General features: G+C 49.8%; 1 protein-coding gene across 5 annotated transcripts in view; it reads left to right on the forward strand.

Moving 5' to 3' along the window:
• The window catches only part of GALNT16 (polypeptide N-acetylgalactosaminyltransferase 16), a 97,487-nt gene that overhangs the window by 69,974 nt on the left and 5,027 nt on the right, over window positions 1–22,486 (forward strand). For all 5 annotated transcript variants that reach the window (XM_031001953.3, XM_063697930.1, XM_063697931.1 and 2 more), the window contains 8 exons: window positions 1,905–1,992; window positions 3,523–3,607; window positions 3,938–4,041; window positions 9,089–9,215; window positions 9,965–10,057; window positions 12,120–12,203; window positions 17,525–17,666; window positions 18,362–18,487. In XM_031001953.3, coding sequence (XP_030857813.3) covers window positions 1,905–1,992; window positions 3,523–3,607; window positions 3,938–4,041; window positions 9,089–9,215; window positions 9,965–10,057; window positions 12,120–12,203; window positions 17,525–17,666; window positions 18,362–18,487 — 849 coding nt within the window. The remainder of the gene's footprint in view (window positions 1–1,904; window positions 1,993–3,522; window positions 3,608–3,937; window positions 4,042–9,088; window positions 9,216–9,964; window positions 10,058–12,119; window positions 12,204–17,524; window positions 17,667–18,361; window positions 18,488–22,486) is intronic.

The raw sequence follows: 22,486 nt of genomic DNA on the forward strand, positions 1-22,486 counted from the left end.
GAGCTGTATCAGGCCATTCTTGCATTGCTATAAGGAAATACCTGAGACTGGATAACTTACAAGTAAAAGAGGTTTAATCGGCTCACGTTGTACAAGCATGGCACTGGCGTCTGCTTGGCTTCTGAGGAGGCCTCAGGGAGCTTTATTCATGGCAGAAAGTGAAGGGGGTGTAGGTACCTCACATGGCGAGAGTGGGGGCAAGAGAGAGTTGGGTGGAGGTACTACATGCTTCTAAACTAACCAGATCTCACGAGAAGTCACTTACTATCAGGAAGACAACACCAAGCCATGAACGATCCACCCCCATGACCCAAACACCCCCAACTAGGCCCCATCTCCAACCTTGGGGATTACATTTCAACATGAGATTTGGGGAGATAAATACCCAAACCATATCAGGAGCCTTCATATGTTGCTGGCAGGAATGTAAAGTAGGGCAGCCACTTTGGAAGGCAGTCTGGCAGTTCTGCGAAAGTTTGAACATAAGTTAGTTAGCATATGACCCAGCAGTGGAGCTGCTAGGTGTATACCCGAGAGAAATGAAAACATATGTTCACACAATAACTTCAGAGCAGCACTATTCAGAATAACCAAAAGGCAGAAAAAATCCAAATGCCTATCAACTGACGAATGGGTAAATAAAATGTGGTGTATCCATACAACAGAATTATCCAGACATTAAAAAAATGAAGAACTGATACATGCTACAACATGGATGAACTTTGAAAACCTACGTGAAGTGAAAGCCAGTCACGAAAAGCCATACATTGTATGATTCCTTTCATAGGAAATGTCCAGAATAAGCAAATCTATAGAAACAGAAAGTAGATTGGGTTTCTTGTCGGGGTGGTGAAATGTTCTGGAACAAGATAGTGGTGATGGTTGTACAATCTTGTGAATATACTAAAAACCACCAGTTGTGTACTTTAAACCTGTGATTTTATATCTCAGCACAAAAAAAAGTCTATAAAAAGGATGAGGTGAGGCCCTCCACAGAGCACTGAAAAACCATCAAAGGTCTCTGCTGATCAGCCCCATCCCGGGCTTCCGTTATCCTGATCTAGGGTGGGAACTGAGGGGCAGAGCTGGATTCCAAGTTCCAGACAAGAGGATTTGGGAGGTGAAAGCAGAGTGGGGAAGGAGAAGAAAGAAGAGGCTTTGTTCCGTGTCCCCCATGGAGGGCGAAAGATGAGAAAGCTCATGAAGGGTGATGAAGTTTTACATGTGGTATATGACATAATCTACCACCTAAGAAAAGAGGCCAGCAAAATCAACATTATTCATCAAGGTTTTGGATCTGGATTTGTGTTCTGGGAGGTGATGCGGGGAGTGGTGAGTCTGACCTCGTAACAGTGGATGTGGTATGAGAGGGATAGCACCCAGATTACATGGGGACCTCAGAGCCCCCGCCCTCCAGCTGCTAGTAGTCCCATTGGGAAGACTCAAACAACTATAATACAAAGTTAAATGATATTAATAAAGCAACAGTTCAGACCAGAAATAGAAGAGCCACTTCAGGCAGCACAGTGAGTCACTGTCCCAGGAATCATCTAGGCTGTCATTGATAGCTAGAAAGTAGCTTAAAAGAGGAAAAAATCCTTCAGCCTGCAGCAGTCAAGGAAGGCTTCATGGAGTAGGTGAGATTCTAGCAGGGCTCAAAATAATGTGTGAGGAAGAGGCTTGGAGAGTACATGGGAGCCAAATAGGAACATCCAGGAGCTTGGGTGTGGTGATGCAGGACAGCTGCCAGGAGCCTGCCAGGGTTGAGGGGTGGCCCTGGGCATACCCTGCAGGAAGTGCTGAGTGCCCCATGTCTCAGAGAGGCCTTCTCCCCAGAGCAGGCAGCTAGGCCTTTTTCTGCAGAGAAGTCCCAGGCCTCACACCATCTCACATCTCTCTCCTAGGACCACACCCGCGTGGTGAGTCCCATCATTGATGTCATCAGTCTGGATAATTTTGCCTACCTTGCAGCATCTGCTGACCTTCGTGGAGGTGAGTTCTGCTCCCGGGGGTGGGGCTGTAGACATGAAAGGAGGTAGGTGAGGCTAGGCAGGCAAAAACCCTTGCTTGCTGCTCTTTCCAGCTGTGCCAGAGAGCCTCATGAACACCCCTTCCACCACCTCCAAAGAGAAAATGAAGAGGGATTGGGTGCAGCCCTGGGACTGGGGACAAAGGAGCAGAGCTGGCAGTTGCAGGCTTCTGATACAATCAGTAGCAGAGCCAGACTAGTCTCTCATCTTTCCCTCCCTCCAAATATTGACACTTTCTTCCCAAATGCTGCCAGCCTAGGGATCATGGCCACAAGTCCCGGCAGAAGGCCATGATGTGACAGCTGTCTTGAGGATGGGGAGTGGGGAGCCCTCAGCCTTACATGACTTCCTAACACATGCGCCCCAGAGATGGTCAAGACCTGTGTTGTGTATGGCAACTATCAGCCACATTTGGCTATTGAGCTCTTGAAATATGACTGGTCTTGAAAAGTAACTAGTTGGAATTAAGAGTGCTGTAGGCATGGAAAACCCACAGGTTACCCAGACTTAGTGTGAAAGAATGTAAGATACCTCATTAGTAATTTTTTGTATTGATTACATGCTGAAATGACAATATTTTTGATATATTACATTAAAAATATTTCGTCCAAATTAATTTCATATATTCTTTTTCTGATGTGATTACTAGAACATTTTGAATTATGTATTTGGCTTACATTTGTGCCTTGCATTATATTTCTTTTGGACTGTGACGGGCTGTTCAGTACAGTAGATAATAGTCACCTTTGGTTACTTAAACTTGCATTAATTCAAATTAAATAAAACTTAAAAGGCAGTTCCTTAACTGTACTAGCCACATTTCAAGGCTCAGTAGCCACATGAAGTTAGTGGCTACCATATTCGACAATGCAGATACAGAATATTTCATCATTGCAGAGAGTTCTATGGAACTGTGCTGCTCTAGAGAATCTGTTGCTGGGAGCTAGCGGGCACAGTGGATTTCCTGTTTGGGATCTGGACTCCCAGTATATGGACCCAGCCATTAGTTAGATCGTGAGTTGGAGTGGGATTCTGAAGGGAGCCAGGCATTTCCCCTTTGGGAAATCACCTCAGGGCTTTGGCACTGGCAGCTGCCCCTACCTGGAATTCCCTTTCTCCAGGTGTCTTCATGGATCTATCCTCCATTCAGGTCTCTACTCCAAAGTCACCAGAGAGCCTTTCCTGACTATTCTAACTAAAATATTAATAGTATGGGCACTCCTCCTTTGTTTTCTTTTCTTTTTTTTTTTTAGTACTTTCATCCCCAGCTGACATAGTCTCCATTGATTTATTTATCTTTGTAGCTTCTGTCTTACCCAGTAGATGGTACACTTCCTGAGAGGAGGAGCTTGGCTCATTCCGAATGAAGGAGGGACTGCACGAAGAGCCCAGGGCTCTGATCAGGGGAGACTCCAAGGGGTGATGGAGTGAAGGGGCTCAGCAGCCCGCAGCTCTGCCCTGAGCTCTGTCCTCACCTTGCTGTGTCCCTTAGGGTTCGACTGGAGCCTGCATTTCAAGTGGGAGCAGATCCCTCTTGAGCAGAAGATGACCCGGACAGACCCCACCAGGCCCATAAGGTCAGGGCTGCGGTGGGCTCTGGGGGACCCCTTCCTTCCCTGGGTCAGGGGCCTGGGAGGCTCTTGGGAGCCTGTATAGGTAGCTTGGGCTCATGAGGCGCACTAAGTGCTGACTCTGTTCTGGGCCCTCGGACCCTGTATGCAGGGACAGGGCGGACAGAGGCCACGGGAACAGATGTGGGGGCCAGGGAGCTGGCCAGACATCCTGCCCCAGTGACTCTGCAGGGAGGGATCTAGAGGCAGATGGTCGTGGGTCCTGGGGCCATCTAAAGGGCCTCCTTCCTTGCTTCTCCAGCTCACGTGTTGCGTCTTCCCTCTCCTTGTTCCCAGGACGCCTGTCATAGCTGGAGGAATCTTCGTGATCGACAAGTCCTGGTTTAACCACTTGGGAAAGTATGATGCCCAGATGGACATCTGGGGGGGAGAGAATTTTGGTGAGTTGGGAAATAGTGACAGTGAAGATAACAGTAGCAGTAATAACCATAGTTAACCCTGACAGAGCACTTTCTATGCGTGAGGACCTGCTCTAAGGACTTTACACACATGAGGTCATTTAATTCTCTCAAGGACCCTCTGAGGTAAGTACCATGATCTCCATTTTACTGATTTTAAAACCCAAGGCACAGAGAAGTTAAGCAATTTGTCCAGAGCCACACAGCTAGTAAACAAAGAGGTTCTATTTAGGGGGAGCCCGTGGTCACATGGCTGGACATGTGTGTGGAAGAACACACAACTGTATCACAGACCACAGCTTACACACGTGGCTGCTTCCCTACCAGCAAGGCTGGGAGGTGTGTGGTAGAGGATGGTGGTGAAATGCTAAGTGATGGAGTCAGATGGCCTGGGTGCAAACCCTGGCCCTACCACCTGCATGCTGTTTGGCCCTGGGCAAGTTAAAGCCCTTTAAAGTCTGAGTTTCCTCAAGAGGTTGTTAGTACTAAATGAGGTGATGAGTTAAAGGCAGGTCACAGTGCTGGTGGCCACTGTCATTAGGCAGTCTCTAGACTCAGAAGCACAGGAAGCTGCCCCTCCCTGCCCTGAAGCAGCAGCGAAGGAGACAGGTGGGGGCAAAGTGTTCCAGTAGGGAGCTGGAGGGGGCTGGACCCTCACACACTTGCTTCTCAGCCCACGGTTTTGGGGCCACAGAGTACCAGGGAAGGGTTACCAAGTGGGATCAGAGCCCAAACTCTGGACTCCAGTATGTGTGGGCTGGCAAGCCAGTCAACTCTTTGAACCTCAGTTTCTTCATTTGCAAAACAGGGTTGCAAGTGAGATGGAGGTTAGATAAAGGGTGAGCATCAGTTAGGGTCCTGGCAGAATACGGAAGGTGCAACCGACTTGAGTGTTTATTAAAGGGCTTATTTACATGGTGCGGGCAGGATAGAGGGAACCGCAGGGACAGCGCAGTACTGGGCAGGGCTGTGACTTCTGGGAGCTGTAACCACCCCAAGATCTGAAAGACAGGGTGAGGGAGCACCCCACGATGGAGCTGTGGTCTTGGGGCACATGCAGCCAGCCCATGGCACCAGGTGGAGAGTGTCAGGGCTAAACACTCACCCTCACTCTACCCCCACCCCGTCATCTCCTGCTGGTGCCTCCCTGTCTGCCTGAGGAAGGGAACCCAGCAGTGCAGCCCCCAGGGGCAGTCTCACAAACAGCGATGTGGAGACGGGGGCGGTGGGGAGCACCATTCTGGGGGTCTCCAGGAGCAGGGGCAGGTCCTTGGTGGCCTGTTCTTGCCCTCTTGGTGGACCCAGTCCTTCACAGAGCCCTCTCCCACTGCTTCCTTCTTCTTCCTGACCAGGTGTTCTGTGCAATAACTAGCACTGGTGGTATCTCACCCATTTGACAGGTAGAAAGACTGAGGTGGATGCTGCCTTCTAGATTTCAGTCCGGAAACTCCACATCTGATGGGCGTATGCAGCTCCTTTACCAGAGCCACTTATGTGTTGTGGGACGTTGACAAAGGCACAGTCTATGTCTCTGAGACGTTAGGAGCAGGGATTCTTTAACTCTTTCTCCCTGATGAGGAAAATAGCAGTGAGGGGGCTTGCAACAGGCCTGTGATCCCGACTCAAAACCAGCTGGAGTGGGAATGGGCGTGGGACTCCCCCAGCTTTGTAACTTGCTTTTGGAGGCTGTTTCCAGGCAGGGTTCAGAGAAGTAAATTCTGGGAACTGGGGTGCAGTGACCCCTCCATTCTGACCCCTTTCATGTGTTTTGGGTCCAAGTGACCTGCTTTGTGTCTTCAATCTCGGCCTGAAGGGCTTTGGCAAAGCCAGTTTCCTGTGAAGACTTGGAAAGCTGGGAAACCCACAGTCTCCTTGCTCTGCCTCCAAAGGCCATTTTTTCTTTTTCTTTTTTTTCTGAGGCTAGAGACAGAGAAACAAGTGAAGGATCAAACAGCTCACTTCAAACTCTGCCTGAGGCAAGGGCTCCGTGGTTGGAGAACTTGAAAGGTGAACCACAGAGTGGTTCTGGCAAGGGTTTTGTTTCTTAGAAGAAATTCAAAGAAATGTCTGGGCTAGCTGCAATGCTCAGACGTTCAGCCGCTGGGACCAGTTTTGAGCTGTGCGACTCCTGTCGCTGGTGGGTTTGAGCCTTTCCTTTTATTCCTTTATTGAAGGAAGGGAGATTTCCAAATCAAGACTTGTTCTTTTGTCCCCAAAGAATTCCAAACTCGGGAGCCCAGAGGCCACCTTGAGTGGGGCTGGCAGATGTGCAAGGTTAGGATCCCCAACAAAGATGTGTTGGGGATCCTTTTAAAACATAGATTATGTTGCTTCTGTGCTCAAAACCTTGCAAGAGTTCTCGTGTCATTCCGAGGAAAACCCAAACTCCTTACTGGCTACAGGGTATCTGCCTTTCCCTGCAGCCCTGAAGCCACACCCCTGCCCTCACTTCCCACTTCTCCCACCCTGCCTCACTCCACGTGGGCTGCACGGCCTCCTTTTTTTTCAGACAGAGTCTTGCTCTTATTGCCCAGGCTGGAAGGCAGTGGCACAATCTCACTCATTGCACTCTCTGCCTTCTGGGTTCGAGCGATTCTCCTGCCTCAGCCTTCTGAGTAGCTGGAACTACAGGCACACACCACCAGGCCTGGCTAATTTTTGTATTTTTAGTAGAGACGGGGTTTCACCACGTTGGCCAGGATGGTCTCGAACTCCTGACCTCTCAGGTGATCCGCCCGCCTCAGCCTCCCAAAGTGCTGGGGTTGTAGGCGTGAGCCACCGCCCCCAGCCAGCACGGCCTCTTTGAACTTGCCAGCTGTGCCTCTAGGGACCTGCCCTTGCCGGCTCCTCTGCCCGGAATACTCTTCTCCTGCTAGCCACAGGACTTGCTCCCTCATCTGTTTCAGCTCTTGGCTCAAATGTCCCTTTTATAGTGACAACTCCCCTCATCAGCCTGATTTAAAACAGTCTTAGTCCTCCCCCACCACCATCCACTGGCCCTCTCCAGCTCCCAGCCTGGTTCATTTTTCTCCATGGCCCTAACTACCATCTGATATGCTCTATTTATTTTATTTATTTTTTATTTTTATTTTTTTCATTTTATTTATTTATTTATTTTTAGAGACAGAGTCTCCCTCTGTCACCCAGGATGGAGTGCAGTGGCACGATCTTGGCTCACTGAAACCTCTGCCTCCCGGGTTCAAACAATTCTCCTGCCTCAGCCTTCCAAGTAGCTGGGACTACAGGTGCATGCCGCCACACCCGGATAATTTCTTTTGCATTTTAGTAGAGACGGGGTTTCACCATGTGGCCCAGGCTGGTCTCGAACTCCTGAGCTCAGGCAATCCGCCGCCCTCAGCCTCCCAAAGTCCTAAGATCACAGGCGTGAACCACCGCACCTGGCTGACATGCTACATTTTTATGCATTTTCTTGTTTACTTGTATTTTTTTGCCCCTTAGTTTATGGAGTTCCCATCTTCTCACTTCCCTGCTAGAGTACAAGGGAATCTAGAGCAGTGTCTGACATATAATGAAAATTTGCTGAGTGGACTAAAGAGTCTGACAGTGTGGCTTGCTGGACACAATGTGAACTTGATGCTGCACTTCTGCAACTGAATATTTGAGTGACCTTGGAGAGGTTATTTAACATCTTTGAGCTTCAACGTCCTCATTAAAAAAAATAAGGCTAAAAATCCTGACTTCACATGGTTGCAGTGAGAATTAGATATTGGATAGAAAGAGCATAGCATATAGTAAGTACTCAGTAAATGGATGGTTACTGCTATTGTTATGGCCATTGTTGATAATAATAACACTAGTTAATAATATTATAGACATTATGGGCTGAGTGGGATGAAGTGACTTAACTAGCATAACAAAGTTGGGATGGCAGAAATGGAACCAGAATGCAGATCTTCTGCCCCCCAGGACCGTCCCCAGTTCTAAACCTTAGTTGCTGAGGCCAAACACAGAGCTCTGACCAGGAGAAGGGACGGATGCCTGGCAGTTTATAGGCAGACCTAGGGAAGCCCATTGATACAGCCATCCTTTACGTGTGGGTCCAGGTATGCCAAGTGTCCAGTCCTGGCCCTGAACCACATCTGGGCGTCACTTGGTGCACACAGGCTGGCCAGAGGTGGGCTTTAGTCCTGCTTCCTCCACTCTGCCCTTTGCTAGTTACTGGGAGGGTCCTGACCAGCTATGCCAGGTGAGAGCCCCCAGGCCTGGTTGGAGATCATGAGTGTCCTTAGAGCCAGCTGAGGAGTGGGAAGAGACTATAGGGTTAATATGAAGGAAAGTAGGAAATCAAAAGAGATTATGTGAGATTCAGCCAGCTGTCAAGGTGGGTCCTTACCATAAATGGCAACTGGTGAGCGGAGATCAGAGTGGTAACTTTTGAGGTCCCCTTCTGGGCAGCAGGATGGCCACTGCTCTCCCGACACCACTGGGGACCACGGTCATCCACAAAAGCTGGTTCAGCTCCACCACCGCTGTCAAAAGGAGGCATGGCTCAAGAGGGCCAGTGAGAGCCTGTACAAGGAGACCAACTGGGTCAAGAGGGAGGTTGGGGCCAGCCCAAGAGGTGCCAGCTGGAGTAGCCTGTGGTTTGGTTGGTGGCTGGTTTTCCGACCTCTCAGGTGCACAGAGCTGGCTGATGAGCAGATGTGTTTTTCCTTAGCTCATGTCTGTCTGGGGCTTTCCAGACAGAGCCTGGAAATGATGCCGCTGTTTGGTTGTTTTCCTTCTACTTATGTTCTTGGTGTTCCTTCAAGCTTTTTCCACTGCTCTTCCTCCAATGGGCCATGGGGATCATGTGTATATGGATGTGTGTGCATGTGCACGTACACACGTAGAGTGGGCAGTCAGGAACCTGTGCAAGGAGTGGGAGCACTCCATTTGAGCAGGCCCAGGAGCCCCGACCCCAACATGTACCTCCAGTGAGACACCGAAGGGAAGAGAAGCCAGCCCCTTCCCACCCTCACTTGCCAAGGAACCCCTTCCTCCTCCTGACGGCTACCATTTCCTGCAGAGCTCTCCTTCAGGGTGTGGATGTGTGGTGGCAGTCTGGAGATCGTCCCCTGCAGCCGGGTGGGCCATGTCTTCAGGAAACGGCACCCCTACAACTTCCCTGAGGGTAATGCCCTCACCTACATCAGGTAGGTCACCGAGAAAGGAGCACGGGACTCAGAGGAGGACACCAAGGCCCAAGCCCCCAGCCTTGCCAGTTATCACTATGTGACTGTGGGCAGCCACCTCACTTCTTGGGCCTCAGTTTCCCCATTTGCGCCCTCTGGTAACATCCTGGGATTGCAGGTACCTTCAGGGGTGGAGGGAGTTGCCACCAGGTCTCTCTTGCCTTGAAACTCATATGGACTTCCTTTGTCCATATGAGTCTCGGAAAATTGGACAAATCCCCAACTAAGCCATGCTCTCCACTCATGGAGCCCCGAGTGCTGGTCATGGATGCCCGTGTCCCAACCCTGACTTGATCAACCATCTGTCCATCCCTATCCCCAGCTACAGGGTGCACTAGTCTCAAGGGAGAGTGGGTAATGTCCTAGGAGACCACTCCATGGTCTGCTCTCCTGAGGAGGTTGGCGGGGGAGGATGAGGGACTTGTCATGAGCACCCTCGTACGTGTGGATGGTTCTTCACCTTGTCGAGCTCATGCTTATTTGTACAGCGTTTGGAGCAGCAGCTGCCCAAGTCTAGCTGCATACCTACAAAGTCGATGGGTATTGACAGACTGTCTTCCAAAAGGACCGTGCTAATCTATACCATCCAAGTATCACCTTGCTCCTGAGATTCTCATCGTCCTGTATTCATGGATCAATTAATCTTGATCCTGACTGCTAACCCTGTTGCTTCCCTGGTGACCTTATTTTGCTCTTTCCTCTCCTTTTAGGAATACTAAGCGCACTGCAGAAGTGTGGATGGATGAATACAAGCAATACTACTATGAGGCCCGGCCCTCGGCCATCGGGAAGGCCTTCGGCAGGTGGGCCCCCCCAGCTCCACTGTCTGACTCCCTCTACCCACATTAGCACAACCCCAGCAAAATACGAAGTGGTGTGTATGCCAGGGAACCACCCGCCACCTCCCCAGCCACTGAGGTCCCACCCTAATGGGCTTCTTTGGGTCCTGGGAGGGAATGCAACCGCAGAGACAAGACCTTAGGCTTTGAGGAGCGTGAAATCTCATGGGAGAGAAGGCTCGCTTATGAAAAAGAGCTGCCTGTCCACAGCTGCCTGCAGAAGAACAGGCAGCTGTGGAACTGCTTAGGAGGTGGCTGCCTGCAGAAAGCATTTGGGGTTCTGCCTCCACTCCCTGTTCAAAATTGAGATCTGTTAGCCTGTTTTCCTGTCATGGACTGTTAGGACTATGGTCTAGTTAAGCATTTTCAAAATGCAGATGGGTTGTGAAATCAATTTAGTGGGTCGTGACCAGCATTTAAAAAGAGAGAGAGAGAAGTAGAACCCTATAGATTAGATTAGTACAGAGCAGGATAGAAAATAAGAGTTGATTGCAGTTAAGGGTTAGTATTGTCCTTATGAAACTCTTATTTCCGTTGTGGGTGCATGTGAGTGCATGCATGTACCTACACATGTACAGTCGCCCCTCTGCATCTGCAGGGGATTTGTTCCAGGACCCCCCACGGATACCAGAATCCACACAGATGCTCAAGTCCCTGATATAAAATAGTGTAGTGTTTGCATACCCTATGCACAACCTTCTGAATATTTTAAGTCATCTCTAGATTACTTATAATACCTAATACAATGCCTACACATCACTTCATTTTCATGGATTCAATGTGGTACTCGATGCGTGGCGAATTCAAGTTTGGCTTTGGAACCTTGTGGAATTTTTTTTTTTTTCTAGATGGAGTCTCATTCTGTCACCCAGGCTGGAGTGCAGTGGCACAATCTAGGCTCACTGCAACCTCCACCTCCTGGGTTCAAGCGATTCTCCTGCCTCATCCTCTAGAGTAGCTGGGATTACAGGCATGTGCCACCATGCCCACCTGATTTTTTGTGTTTTTAATAGAGATGGGGTTTCACCATGTTGGCCAGGCTGGTCTCGAACTCCTGATCTCAAGCAATCTGCATATCTTGGCCTCCCAAAGTACTGAGATTACAGGCATGAGCCACTGCGCCTGGCCTGAAATTTTTTCCTGAGTATTTTTGATCCAAGGTTGGTTGAATCCATGGATGCAGAACCCACAGATACTGAGGGCTGACTGTACATGGGGCATATTAGATTACAATGTAAGATAGTTATCTCCTACTTAAGCTTGTGGTCAGAAAAGTTTGAAAACACTATTAATGATCATCAATGAATCTTCTCCCTATTTATTCATATCTATCTCCCTTTTTTTGAAAAAATAAGTTATGTCACTAAATATTTCTTGTAATGAGGAACTAACATTTACTTAGCACCTGCCCTGTGCTAAGTGCTTCACGTCCCCTTAATTCACTTGATTCTCACAAAAGCCTTCTGAGATGAGTGGTCGTGTCCCCAGTTGAATGTAGAGGAAACTGAGGCTCAGATAGCTGGTGACGAGGGCCATCAACCAGTGGCCATTGTGGTGGGTGTACCTGAGGAAGGTGAGGATGGCGGTGTCCCAAGAACACATCTAATGGTTTTATTTGCCAACACACCTAAAGATGTTTAAAGCTTGCTCTTCCTGCTGTTAGACCTTCCTCCTATACTTCTCATTAATTCTGCAAAGATAAAGACCAGTTCATGGTCTGCTAACAGAGGTCTTAAGGAGCGAGAAGCTGAGAGAAAGGCATGGTCCCGTATGGTCTGTGCTCACCCTGAAAGGCGAGCTCCAGGCAGGAATTTGATGAGTGAGGAATAGCCAGGAGACCTGCCTTGAGCTTGCAAGTCAGAAAATAACATCAGACAAGTGGCCAGGGCTGGACATGGCAGGCTGGAAGTCTCCTGGTCCTTGCCTGCCTGAGATAGATGGGGCTGGGGGACAGGCCTCTGGCGTCCTCCCTTGGGCTGCCTTCCACACTGGCAGGCCAAAGCCCAAGCCCTGCCTCCTCCTACAGTGTGGCTACGCGGATAGAGCAGAGGAAGAAGATGAACTGCAAGTCCTTCCGCTGGTACCTGGAGAACGTCTACCCAGAGCTCACGTGAGTGCAGCCCTCATCTTGTGCATCCCCCAGGCGGGTAGGGGGTGGTTGGGGCCAGCGGCTTGGGTCCCACCCCACCCTTAGATCTCCTCAACACTGGTGATCTGGCTTTCTAGCTGCCGGGTCTTATCTTCACGTGAAGGCTCTGGGGGAACTGAGAGGGCATTACTAGGGGTTATAAATTAGGTGTGGTGGGAACTGAATTTTTAATGGTTTCAGATCTAGATATGGACGTTATCCCCTTAGGAAACAACACTGCATTACATAGCAAAGGCTGCAGAGACATTCGTCCCCTTTAGCCCTGTTCTCTCCCTTCTGGGAGTTTATCCTAAGGAAATAAAGCAACCAAAGCAGAAGCTGTTGACCAGCAGATCAATAGCTGTGGTGAAAAAATGAGAAACCGACAGGCACAGTGGGTTATGCCTGTAATTCCAGCACTTTGGGAGGCCAAGGCAGGAGGATTGCTTGAGTCCAGGAGTTTGAGACCAGCCTGGGCAACATAATGAGACCTTGTCTCGACTAAAAATCAAAAAATTAGCTGGGCGTGATGGCACAAACCTATGAGTGGGAGGATCACTTGAGCCCGAAAGGTAGGGGCTGCAGTGAGCCCTGGTTATGCCACTACACTCCAGCCTAAATGTTAGAGTGAGGAAGAGGGAAGGTGAGGGGAGGTGAGGGGAGGGAGGGAGGGAAGGTGGAAGAAGGAAGGAAGGAAGGAAGGGAGGAAGGGAGGAAGGGAGGGAGGGAGGATGGAAGGAAAGAAGGAAGGAAGGGAGGAAGGAAGGAAGGAGAGGGAGAGGGAGAGGAAAAGAAAAGAAAAGAAGAGAGAATCAACAATAGGGGTTGGCTTCACTGAATCACCGTACATAGATCTAAACAAATATTATGCACCCATTAATATTATAATCATAGAAACGGTGAAGAAAACACAGGGAAATGTTTGCTCTCGCAAATGAGAAAACAAAATGCAAATATTGTGTGCACTCGAGCTGTAGTTACCTAGGAATATGTGTGCGTTCTCACAGGACAGTGGGCAATAAGCTACGATGGCCTTTTCAGTGTCTCAGTTACATCCACGTGGTTCATTTCCTCACCTTCCTCATCCCTTGACTCAAACGTCCCCTTCCCAGGGAGACTTTCCCTGAACACTCTGAGTTTGCAGCTCCGCCTCCCTCCCCAGCATCGTCTCCTCCATGTTCCTTGTAGCCGTTATTATCATCGGCATTATCTGGCCAATTAATTTTGTTGTATCTCCCTGAACTTGCCTGTAAGTTCTATGAGGGTGGAGGCTTTGATCTGTTTGTTCACTGCTTTATCTCCAGCACCTGGAACAGTGCCTGTCATAAAATGGGCACTCAGTAAATATTTTTAATGGAATAAGTTGCACAGTCCATACGCCTCAATCATGTCTAAAAGCGGCATGCTCCCTCTATAGCTGTCACCTTGGGGAACACGTTTCCCACCGCTGCCAGCTTTTTCTCAAGGATGCTGCCATGGCTTTCCGGAACACTCCACCCCTCAGAGCTTGCATATCCTTGAAAGAGGCAAATCTTTGTCCTTTGAGGACAGGTTTGATTTTTGGCCAACAGCCACCATTAAGTTGTAGCCAAGTGCAGTGAATAAGCTAGAGATGATTAACCCAGATAATTATAATCCCAGGTCCCAAATACAGCATGACTCTAAATGAACAAGATTAAACTGACTCTAGGAGCAATTTCCAAGAAGTTCCAGAACAATGTGAGCAACGGCAGTGTCATTGGAAGAAAGTCAGTGGCCTAGATAACCCCAGCTCCCTGGACACTAGCTGTGATGGGAGGAACATTAATTTATGAAAATGCAACTTCCTGAAGTGGTCACTTCTAGGGGACAGTGTTCATTCAGATGCATAATTTCTGAGATCCTGAAGAAAAAAGAGCAGTCACTTCTTTACACTGTGTCAGCGTTCATACAACATTTGGGTGAAGCTCACTAGTTCCAGCCCTAGGGCAGGAGCTGGGCAGCCTGTGGGAAGAGTGGGGGAGGCCTGGGAATGCCCTTCCTCTCCAACCTCAGTGCCCTGCCACAGGATCTGATGACATCCCCAAGGACCAAGGGGAAGAAGTGTCTCATAACTATCAGAAACCTGGCTCGATCACAAGGCAGGAGAGTAGATGAACCAGCTACGTCAATGAGGAGCAGAAGTCCTCTTCTGTTTGTTCTGCCACTGTGTGAAAGTTAAAATAATTTTTTGTTGCTAAGATGGAAACCCCAGACCTCATTCCTATCTGGATTACTCACCCCCAGTTCCTAGGGTGAGGGGCCAGGAGTGGATCAATTTGCTGATTAGAAAGGGGACCCATAGGCCTGAGTGATACCAACTTTCCTCCAAACAGGGGGTCCCTAAATAGTTGCCTACACTTGCAAACAGTCAGTGGGGAGACTGAGGAGGCTGAAAGAAGAGGCTTTTGCTTTCCTAGGCCTGCCGTGGCTCTGCCCCTTCTCCAGGTTAGAGCTCTGCAGCTGGCCTCAGCAACTGCTAATTTATTACTTGCATTAGGACTATCAAGAACAGTTGTTCAGGCTGTGCGTTGCACAAGCACACCATGTTTGTGAGGGTGCTAGTTGCATAGTAGACATTGCACATTCATGACACTAATTCCAAGCAAATGGCAGTAAGCATTCTTCTAACAAAACCAGTATGTCAATTTTCTGACAGAAAGAAGTAGTGTCTTGGGGAATGGATCTAATGGCAGCCTGTGTACATAGAAGAGACCCATAGAGAAGGAAGTGGATGCAGAGTTTAGAGGGCTGCTGACAAACAGGACAGCTTAGCCTGGCACTGCTGGGGAGCTGGGGAAGGATGGTGATGACTGCTATTCCAGCTGCTCCAGGACTGCTACCATGATGACAGCTTAGGAGCTGCATCTGATCTTGAGATTGCTCCCAAGCCTAGGGTTTCTTCCGTAAGCATCACTGGGCATTGCCACTCTTGGTCGGTATCCACCTCACCTCTGAAAGCTGATCAGCTTACACAACACCCTAAGCAACAAGGGAGTAGCAGGGTCTGGAACAACCCCTGGCCCTCGTGCTGTATTCCCCCTGCGCAGTTATCAAAGAGGCCTCAGTACCCATCTTGTCTCTATAGAGAAGGGAAATGTAACACGTTGCTCCTGGATGAGGCTGAGAGTGTGGAGCTCCTGCCCTCCAACATTCTTGCACATGGCAGGGGTTGCAAACTCAAATTCTTACAGTGGTCAGGCAGGTGATGTCAATAAGTCAAATGGGTAAGGATGAGACAATAGAGAGTTGTGGGGACTGGGGCAAAGCGCGATGCAAAAGCCCCACTCAGAGGGGGCAGCTGCTACTCACTGCAGTGGATTAGTACCATTCTGGAATGCAAGCTCATTGTGGCCTGATCTTCCAATTTTTAGGGAAGCTAGATTCAGATTTGAAGGTTTCTATGTAACCTTAAAATCATTCAATATTGCCAACTAATTAAAAGCAACAACCACCACGCTATGCAGGTCAGACCATGTCCGGGATCCAGATTCAGCTTGGCAGCCAGCGGTTTGCCACCTCTGCTAGAGAGTTGCACGGCCTCCCAAAGGGAGTCTGGAGAGGCACAGGCTGCTGCCAGGGGTGTGGGAGAGGAATTGAAAGGATCTCTCTGAGCCTCCTGTGAGCAGATCAGTTCTGGAACTTTGTGGCTTCTAGCCACCCCTGAGGAAGGAAGACCTGGTTTGGTCTAGATCCTGCAGATGTCCACATCAAAGAATGCCAAACATCTTATAATGGCCCAACCCCCCAGGCCCAGATTGTTTCACTGACAGAGGTAACAGGAGGCAGAGAAGGCACACACACTGTAATCCCTCCTGCTCCCCCGTAACTCCCAGGCCTGGTGACTCCTTAATCCAGGAACGAACATAACCTGAACTCAGGTATGCAAGCCTGCAGCAGCTGGGGCCGGCAGCTTCCTCAGGTTTATTACCCATAAGGTGTCAGTGTGTGTGTGTGTGTGTGTGTGTGTGTCTGTATGTGTGTATAAGCATATTTTCCTGGGCATATAAAGTGTTTTAATAATATAATATTTTAAAACTTGCCTGTTTTACTTAATAGTGTGCTGTGAACATTTTTCCATACTAGCAAGTATCATTTCACAAAGTCATTTTTTAAAATTTTATTTTATTTATTTACTTTGAGACAGGGTCTCACTCTGAAGCCCAGACTGAAGTGCAGTGGTGGCATTATGGCTCACTGCAGCCTCAACCACCTGGGCTCAAGTGATCCTCCAACCTTAGCCTCCCAAGTACGTGGGACTATAGGCATGTGCCACTGTGCCTGGATAATTTTTTTTTTAATTTTGTAGAGATGGGGTCTTTCTGTGTTGCCCAGGCTGGTCTCAAACTCCTGGTCTCAAGTGATCCTCCTGCTTTGGCCTTCCAAAATGCTGGGATTACAGGTGTGGGCTACCATGCCCAGCCATAAGTCATTTTTAATGGCTACAGGGTTTTCCATCCTATGGATGAATCCGAATTTATTTAGCCCAGCTCCTGTTGTTAGATACCTAGAAATTTCCGGTGTTTTCAGTATAATCAACCACTCTGAGATGAATATCTTTTACAACATTTATAATTATTTCTGTAGGATATGTTCCTACAAGAGGCAATATTGGTCAAAGATGTGTGCATTTTTAAGGGCTTTGAGACATAATAGCACACTGCCCTCCTGAGAAGCTGTGCTAATCTATGCTCTCACCAGGAAGGTGTGAGAAGATTCAGTCCCACAGCTGTTGCCGACACTGGGCATTGTCATTAAATTAAGTGTGTGTGTGTGTGTGTGTGTGTGTACAAATGTACATACATGGTAAATAAACATTGGTGACTCTGATACGTAGTTCTTTAATCATTACTGAGATTAAACACATTTTCATATTTGTGTTTAATTTGCCTCTTCAAAGCGCTCCCTTCCCTGTCATTTTGGGATTGATTATTGAGCATACGTTTTGGCCCCAGGCTCTCCTGAGGCTTTCCTCTTTCTGGACTGAGGGGCTCTGTTTTTCCAGCCTGAGCTCCCCCCATGGCTCCCCCATCCTCTATGTCTCAGGCCCAGCCTCCAGGGCAGAGGCTCCCAGAGCCACTTGGAAGAACCCCTGGGGCTGAGGCCCAGTCTTCCCAGAGGCCACTCCTGCTCCTCACCTCCCCCTGCTGGCCAGGCTGCTCCCGGGGCCCCTTCCCACGGAGACCTCGGCGCTCCCAGAGCTGATGGGATGCTGACGTCTGGCAGAGGGTGTAGGTAAGCCTTGGGGGGCAAAGCACAAGCCTGACTGCTGCCTTTTCTCTCAGGGTCCCCGTGAAGGAAGCACTCCCCGGCATCATTAAGCAGGGGGTGAACTGCTTAGAATCTCAGGGCCAGAACACAGCTGGTGACTTCCTGCTTGGAATGGGGATCTGCAGAGGGTCTGCCAAGAACCCCCAGCCCGCCCAGGTAAGGACCTCGGGTAGGAATGGGAGTGGGAGAGAGCTGGAGGCATTGTCCAGGAGTGGGGTGAGGGACTTCCCCCTACTCATTCTCCTCCTCTGTCTACATCTTACACAAACCCACTTTGCCAGGGGCCCCTAGACCCTGCTCCTACACATTCATATCCCCTTTCCAGCCTGTCACTTGGGTATCCTGTGTGCACCACCTGCTTTGTTCTTGCCGAGGGAGAAGAGCTGCCCAGATAGTGCCCAGTTCTCTCCTGAGATCCAGCTGGGGTTGGCTCATGTGACAGGCAATGTCCAAGACTCCTGTGCGCACATGGGTGCAACATATGAGTGTTGCACCCACATCGAAACTAAAGCAGGTCATGGAGACTCCAGTGAGGACCAGCTCTCAGCTGCCTTGGTTCTATGTCTTGTCATTCTCTCTCATCCCCCACAGTCCCTTGGCACAGCCCTGATTGCCCTCTGGCCAGCTCCAGCTAAGCTCCCCCACCCCAATATTTTATTACCAAAAAATTCAAACATATAGAAAAATAGTAAGAATTATGCAGTGAATACCCATACATCTACCCTAGCTCCTACAATTATTTGTAGAAATCTTACAAAAATATGCCGTGTTTTTGCTTTATCCCCTATCTACCCATCTCTCCACCCATCGCTGTACTTTTTGACTTGGCCTTTCTGCTCCCTGCCTTACAGGCATGGCTGTTCAGTGACCACCTCATCCAGCAGCAGGGGAAGTGCCTGGCTGCCACCTCCACCTTAATGTCCTCCCCTGGATCCCCAGTCATACTGCAGATGTGCAACCCTAGAGAAGGCAAGCAGGTGAGTCTCCTTGCCTCTGGCCCAGAGGCCCAGCAGCCCCAGGGGACCATGCCTCAGGGTGGCAGACCTTGGCAGGAGAGCCCCTGGTTGACTCAAATAAGCCCTTCAGAGCGAGGATCTGGGGGGAGGGGGAGCAAAGTCTACATCTAGGTCAAGCCAATTATTCTGCCCATGAGGAAATACTTCTTTGGGTAATTATTTGTTTAATGCCATCCTGCCAGGCTATGAGCTCCATGAAGGCAGGGACCACTTGTCTTGTTAACACTGTATCCCTAGCTCCTGACAACCACCACAGTTCAAATAAGTGTTAGCTTTTACTGACAGCCTGTGCTAGAAGTTTGAAATAGATCATCTCATCTAATCCTCCCAGCCACCCAATGATGTGGGTTCTAGTACTACCTCCATTTTATAAGTGAGTAAGCTGAGGCTCGCTGAATCTAAAGAATATGTCAGATCACACAGCTGAGGAGGGGTGGAGCTGGGAATCAAACCCAGGTCAGTGACTTCTAGGCCCACAGTCTTAACCCAGCGCATAGTAGATGTTCAATAAGTATTTCTTGACTGTTGGCAGACTAGGGAAACTGAGCTCCAGACACAGTGATGTCCAAGCTGGCATGACCAGCCTCACGTGAGCACTGCTTTTTCTGTTGATCCGACACTCTCACCCACACTGTCACCACTAATCCTGGGAGACAGGTCAGGGTCAAGGAAGAAACTGATGCACAGAGAGGTGGAGTCACTTGCTCAGGGTACACAGCAACCAGTGACAGTGGATTTCCAGAATCCAGCCAGCTCCCTTCTGTGCTACTCCTTTCCTGTCTTGGAGGGCTCCCTCGCCACCCAGGGAATGGGACCCAAGGCCCAGAGGCTGCTCCAGCACTTCCCCTGCTCACCCTCCTCAGAAGCCCTCCCTGTGCCTGCCACTGGCTAGCCTGCCTCAGTCGGTGCAAGCAGTGAGGAGGGTGCCTGGGTCTCTGATTTGGCCTGCATGGTTTTCCTTCTACCCCTTTTTCTTTGCTTGGGTCAGCACGTTTTTTAAAGGATGAACAGCAGTTTGCTGTGCCATTCTGGAAAGCAGCCACAGCCTCTCCCTCCGGCCTGTGTGTGTCTGAGGGATCTGTGTGCCTAGCCCACTTGCTGGACCTGTGGGACACTTTAAGCACTTTTGGATGGTGGGGGGATGTAGCCCACCCTCGGCCCTGCCCTGCAGTGGGGCTGGTGCAGTGTCTCCTGCACCTAGAGCACCCACCTCTCTGAGGGCAAATCCTTGAGCCCACGCCCACCCCCTCCCACTGAGGAATTATCTCCGAGCAAAGCCTCCACTCAATTGCCCCTCTGGGGCTGAATCACACATTTCCCCCTTTGTGCTGACCCAGCCTACGGGGTGTGTAGGTATCTCCTTGGCCCCATTCATTCTGCCCCTGCAAGTCCTGCCAGGCTCCCGATGGCATTCTGGGTGCCTGTGCCCCTCTTCTCCCAGGAGGACAGGATGAGCAGCTATCCCACTGCCAATGCCTTCTGGAATCCGGGCCATCCTTCTTGGTCCCCTGCTCGTCCTATTTCCAAGGCTAGCTGGGTTTCCTGTATCCGAGAGGCTCCTGTGCCTCAGACCTGGTGTGATGGAGTCAGCAGGCCCCAGCTCAGTCTTCCCTCCCCCTCCCTTCACTCAGTCTCCTCACTTATAAAATAAGGGGCTCCCTCCCCTGCTTACCTCACAAGGAATCCGCAAGAACCAAGATGTGGAGATGGGATAGTGGGTGATGTGACATTGTTTCTCAGACAAGCCCAGAATTGAGTGGCCTGGAGAGTCAAGAAGCCCTGAGATTGTGCCTAATAGCACTGATAGGAAGTGAGAATCCCACTGTTTGGGGAGCACTTCCTAATGATTGGGTGATTCAGTCATTTGTTCATCTTAAAACAAAATGACGGCCAGGTGCAGTGGCTCATGCCTGTAATCCCAGCACTTTGGGAGGCTGAGATGGGTGGATCATGAGGTCAGGAGTTTGAGACCAGCCTGACCAAAATGGTGAAACCTCATCTCTACTAAAAACACAAAAATTAGCCGGGCGTGGTGGCGCGCGTCTGTAATCCCAGCTACTCAGGAGGCTGAGACAGGAGAATCGCTTGAACCCGGGAGGCAGAGGTTGCAGTTAGCCGAGATCGTGTCACTGCACTCCTGCCTGGGTGACAGAGCGAGACTCAGTCTCAAACAAGCAAAATGTCACTGGGTGCCTACCTTGTGCCAGAGAATGTACAGATCATGTTGGCCACAAGGATGAAAGGACATGGTCCTTGACCCCCAGGGAATTTACACTTTAGTGGAAGAGAAAGAAGGGAGTAAGACACTATATTACAGAAGGCTAGATGCTGAGGTAGCTCCAAGCACCACGACTCCCTGGGTTGAGGATGGCCATACTCCCTCCAGCTGGGCATTGCTGGAGGTTTGGCCTACGTGAGGTAAATGTCAAGGACTAGAAGAGCATGAAGAAACAGGAGGGGGGATCCAAAGGCCCTTGACATTTAAGCTCTCTGCGGGGGCCATGTGGGCCCAGAGAGGCTGGGTCTCAGCCCTACCCATCACATCCTTGCATTCCCACTGGGAGCCCAGGCTCCGCCCCTGCCTTCCACCCTGTGTGCACATCCCCCCGCAGCCCTAGCCCTATCCTTGCAGCTGGGTGGGCTCATCTCTCTCCCCCCAGCTGCTCCCTGTCCACCAACTGCCCTCAGAGCCCTCTGGGCTTCCTCCACATGGTCACGAGCACTCCTGCCTCTAATCGAAGACACGGTGAATGAGCGAAGATGGAAGAGGGGAGGTGGTTGCAATGGGAGGCAAATAGGAGAGAAACCCAAACTAGACCTATCTTACTATTATTCTTCTCTGAGCCTTGAAACCTGGGTCTCTGCCTCTCATCCCTTCTCATAAATGTTCCAAGCAACACTCCATCCTCCACCCAGGCACTTCCGTAATGTTCTACAGGAGCAACTCTTCTCCCCCTTGTCAAACCCGGGGTCGGGGAGGCACCAGGAGGTGAAGGCACTGACCAGGAGCCCCTGCATGACTCTGTGATGCGAGACCTCCAGTCTCCCACCACCCTCCTGGCCCCACACTTCATCCCTACAAAGAAGGCAGCTTCCCACTAGGGGGTGTAGATTACTGGCCTCACAGGTCAGAAGCTTAGGAAGAATAAATCATGTTTACAGAAATAAAAGATTTACCTAGGCCAGGACTGACAAGCTCAAGTGCCTACAGGGAGCTGGTGGGAAAACCCCAATAGGAGAAAAGTCGGGACCAGGCAGGGACTATGGTGACCTGGAGAACAAGAGCCACATCTAAGGCAGAGGGCAAATCCTCAGCCCCAGCAACTGATGCCATGTAAGAAACTGGGTCCAATAACTAAATAGAAGCTAGAAATGCAGATTTGCACGTGGCAACCAAGCTAAATTGTAAATAAACACAGGGGACTTCTGCTTTGCCTCCTCCTCTGATCTGGACAGGAACTTCTGCAAACTACAGAAAAGCAAGAGCCCTGCTGGGAAGGGCAGGGCTTAAAGCTGGTGTTAGAGGCAGGATGGGGGCAGCCTCTTACATAGGAACACACAGCCTGATTTAAATGAGGGGCATGACTGGGCATGGTAGCTCATGCCTGTAATCCCAGTGCTTTGGAAGGCCAAGACAGGTGGATCACTTGAGGTGAGACGTTCTAGCTAGACCAGCCTGGGCAACATAGCAAGACCCAGTCTCTGCAAAAAATTTAAAAATTAGCTGGGCGTGGTGGCATGCAGGTGTAGCCCTAGCTACTCAGAGGCTGAGGCAAGAGGACTGCTTGAACTCAGGAGTTCAAGGCTGCAGTGAGCTATGGTAGCACCACTGTAAGAACAAGATCATGCCTAAAAAAAAAGGAGGAGGGGGATGTGTCCTAGTTATATACAAGGGCTGTGTACATACATGTGGAATGAAAGTACAACATTATTTTTTTAAATCATTGTTTTCTCCTTCCT

Source organism: Gorilla gorilla, chromosome 15, assembly GCF_029281585.2.
Source record: "Gorilla gorilla gorilla isolate KB3781 chromosome 15, NHGRI_mGorGor1-v2.1_pri, whole genome shotgun sequence".
In the NCBI taxonomy this organism is placed as follows: domain Eukaryota; kingdom Metazoa; phylum Chordata; class Mammalia; order Primates; family Hominidae; genus Gorilla; species Gorilla gorilla.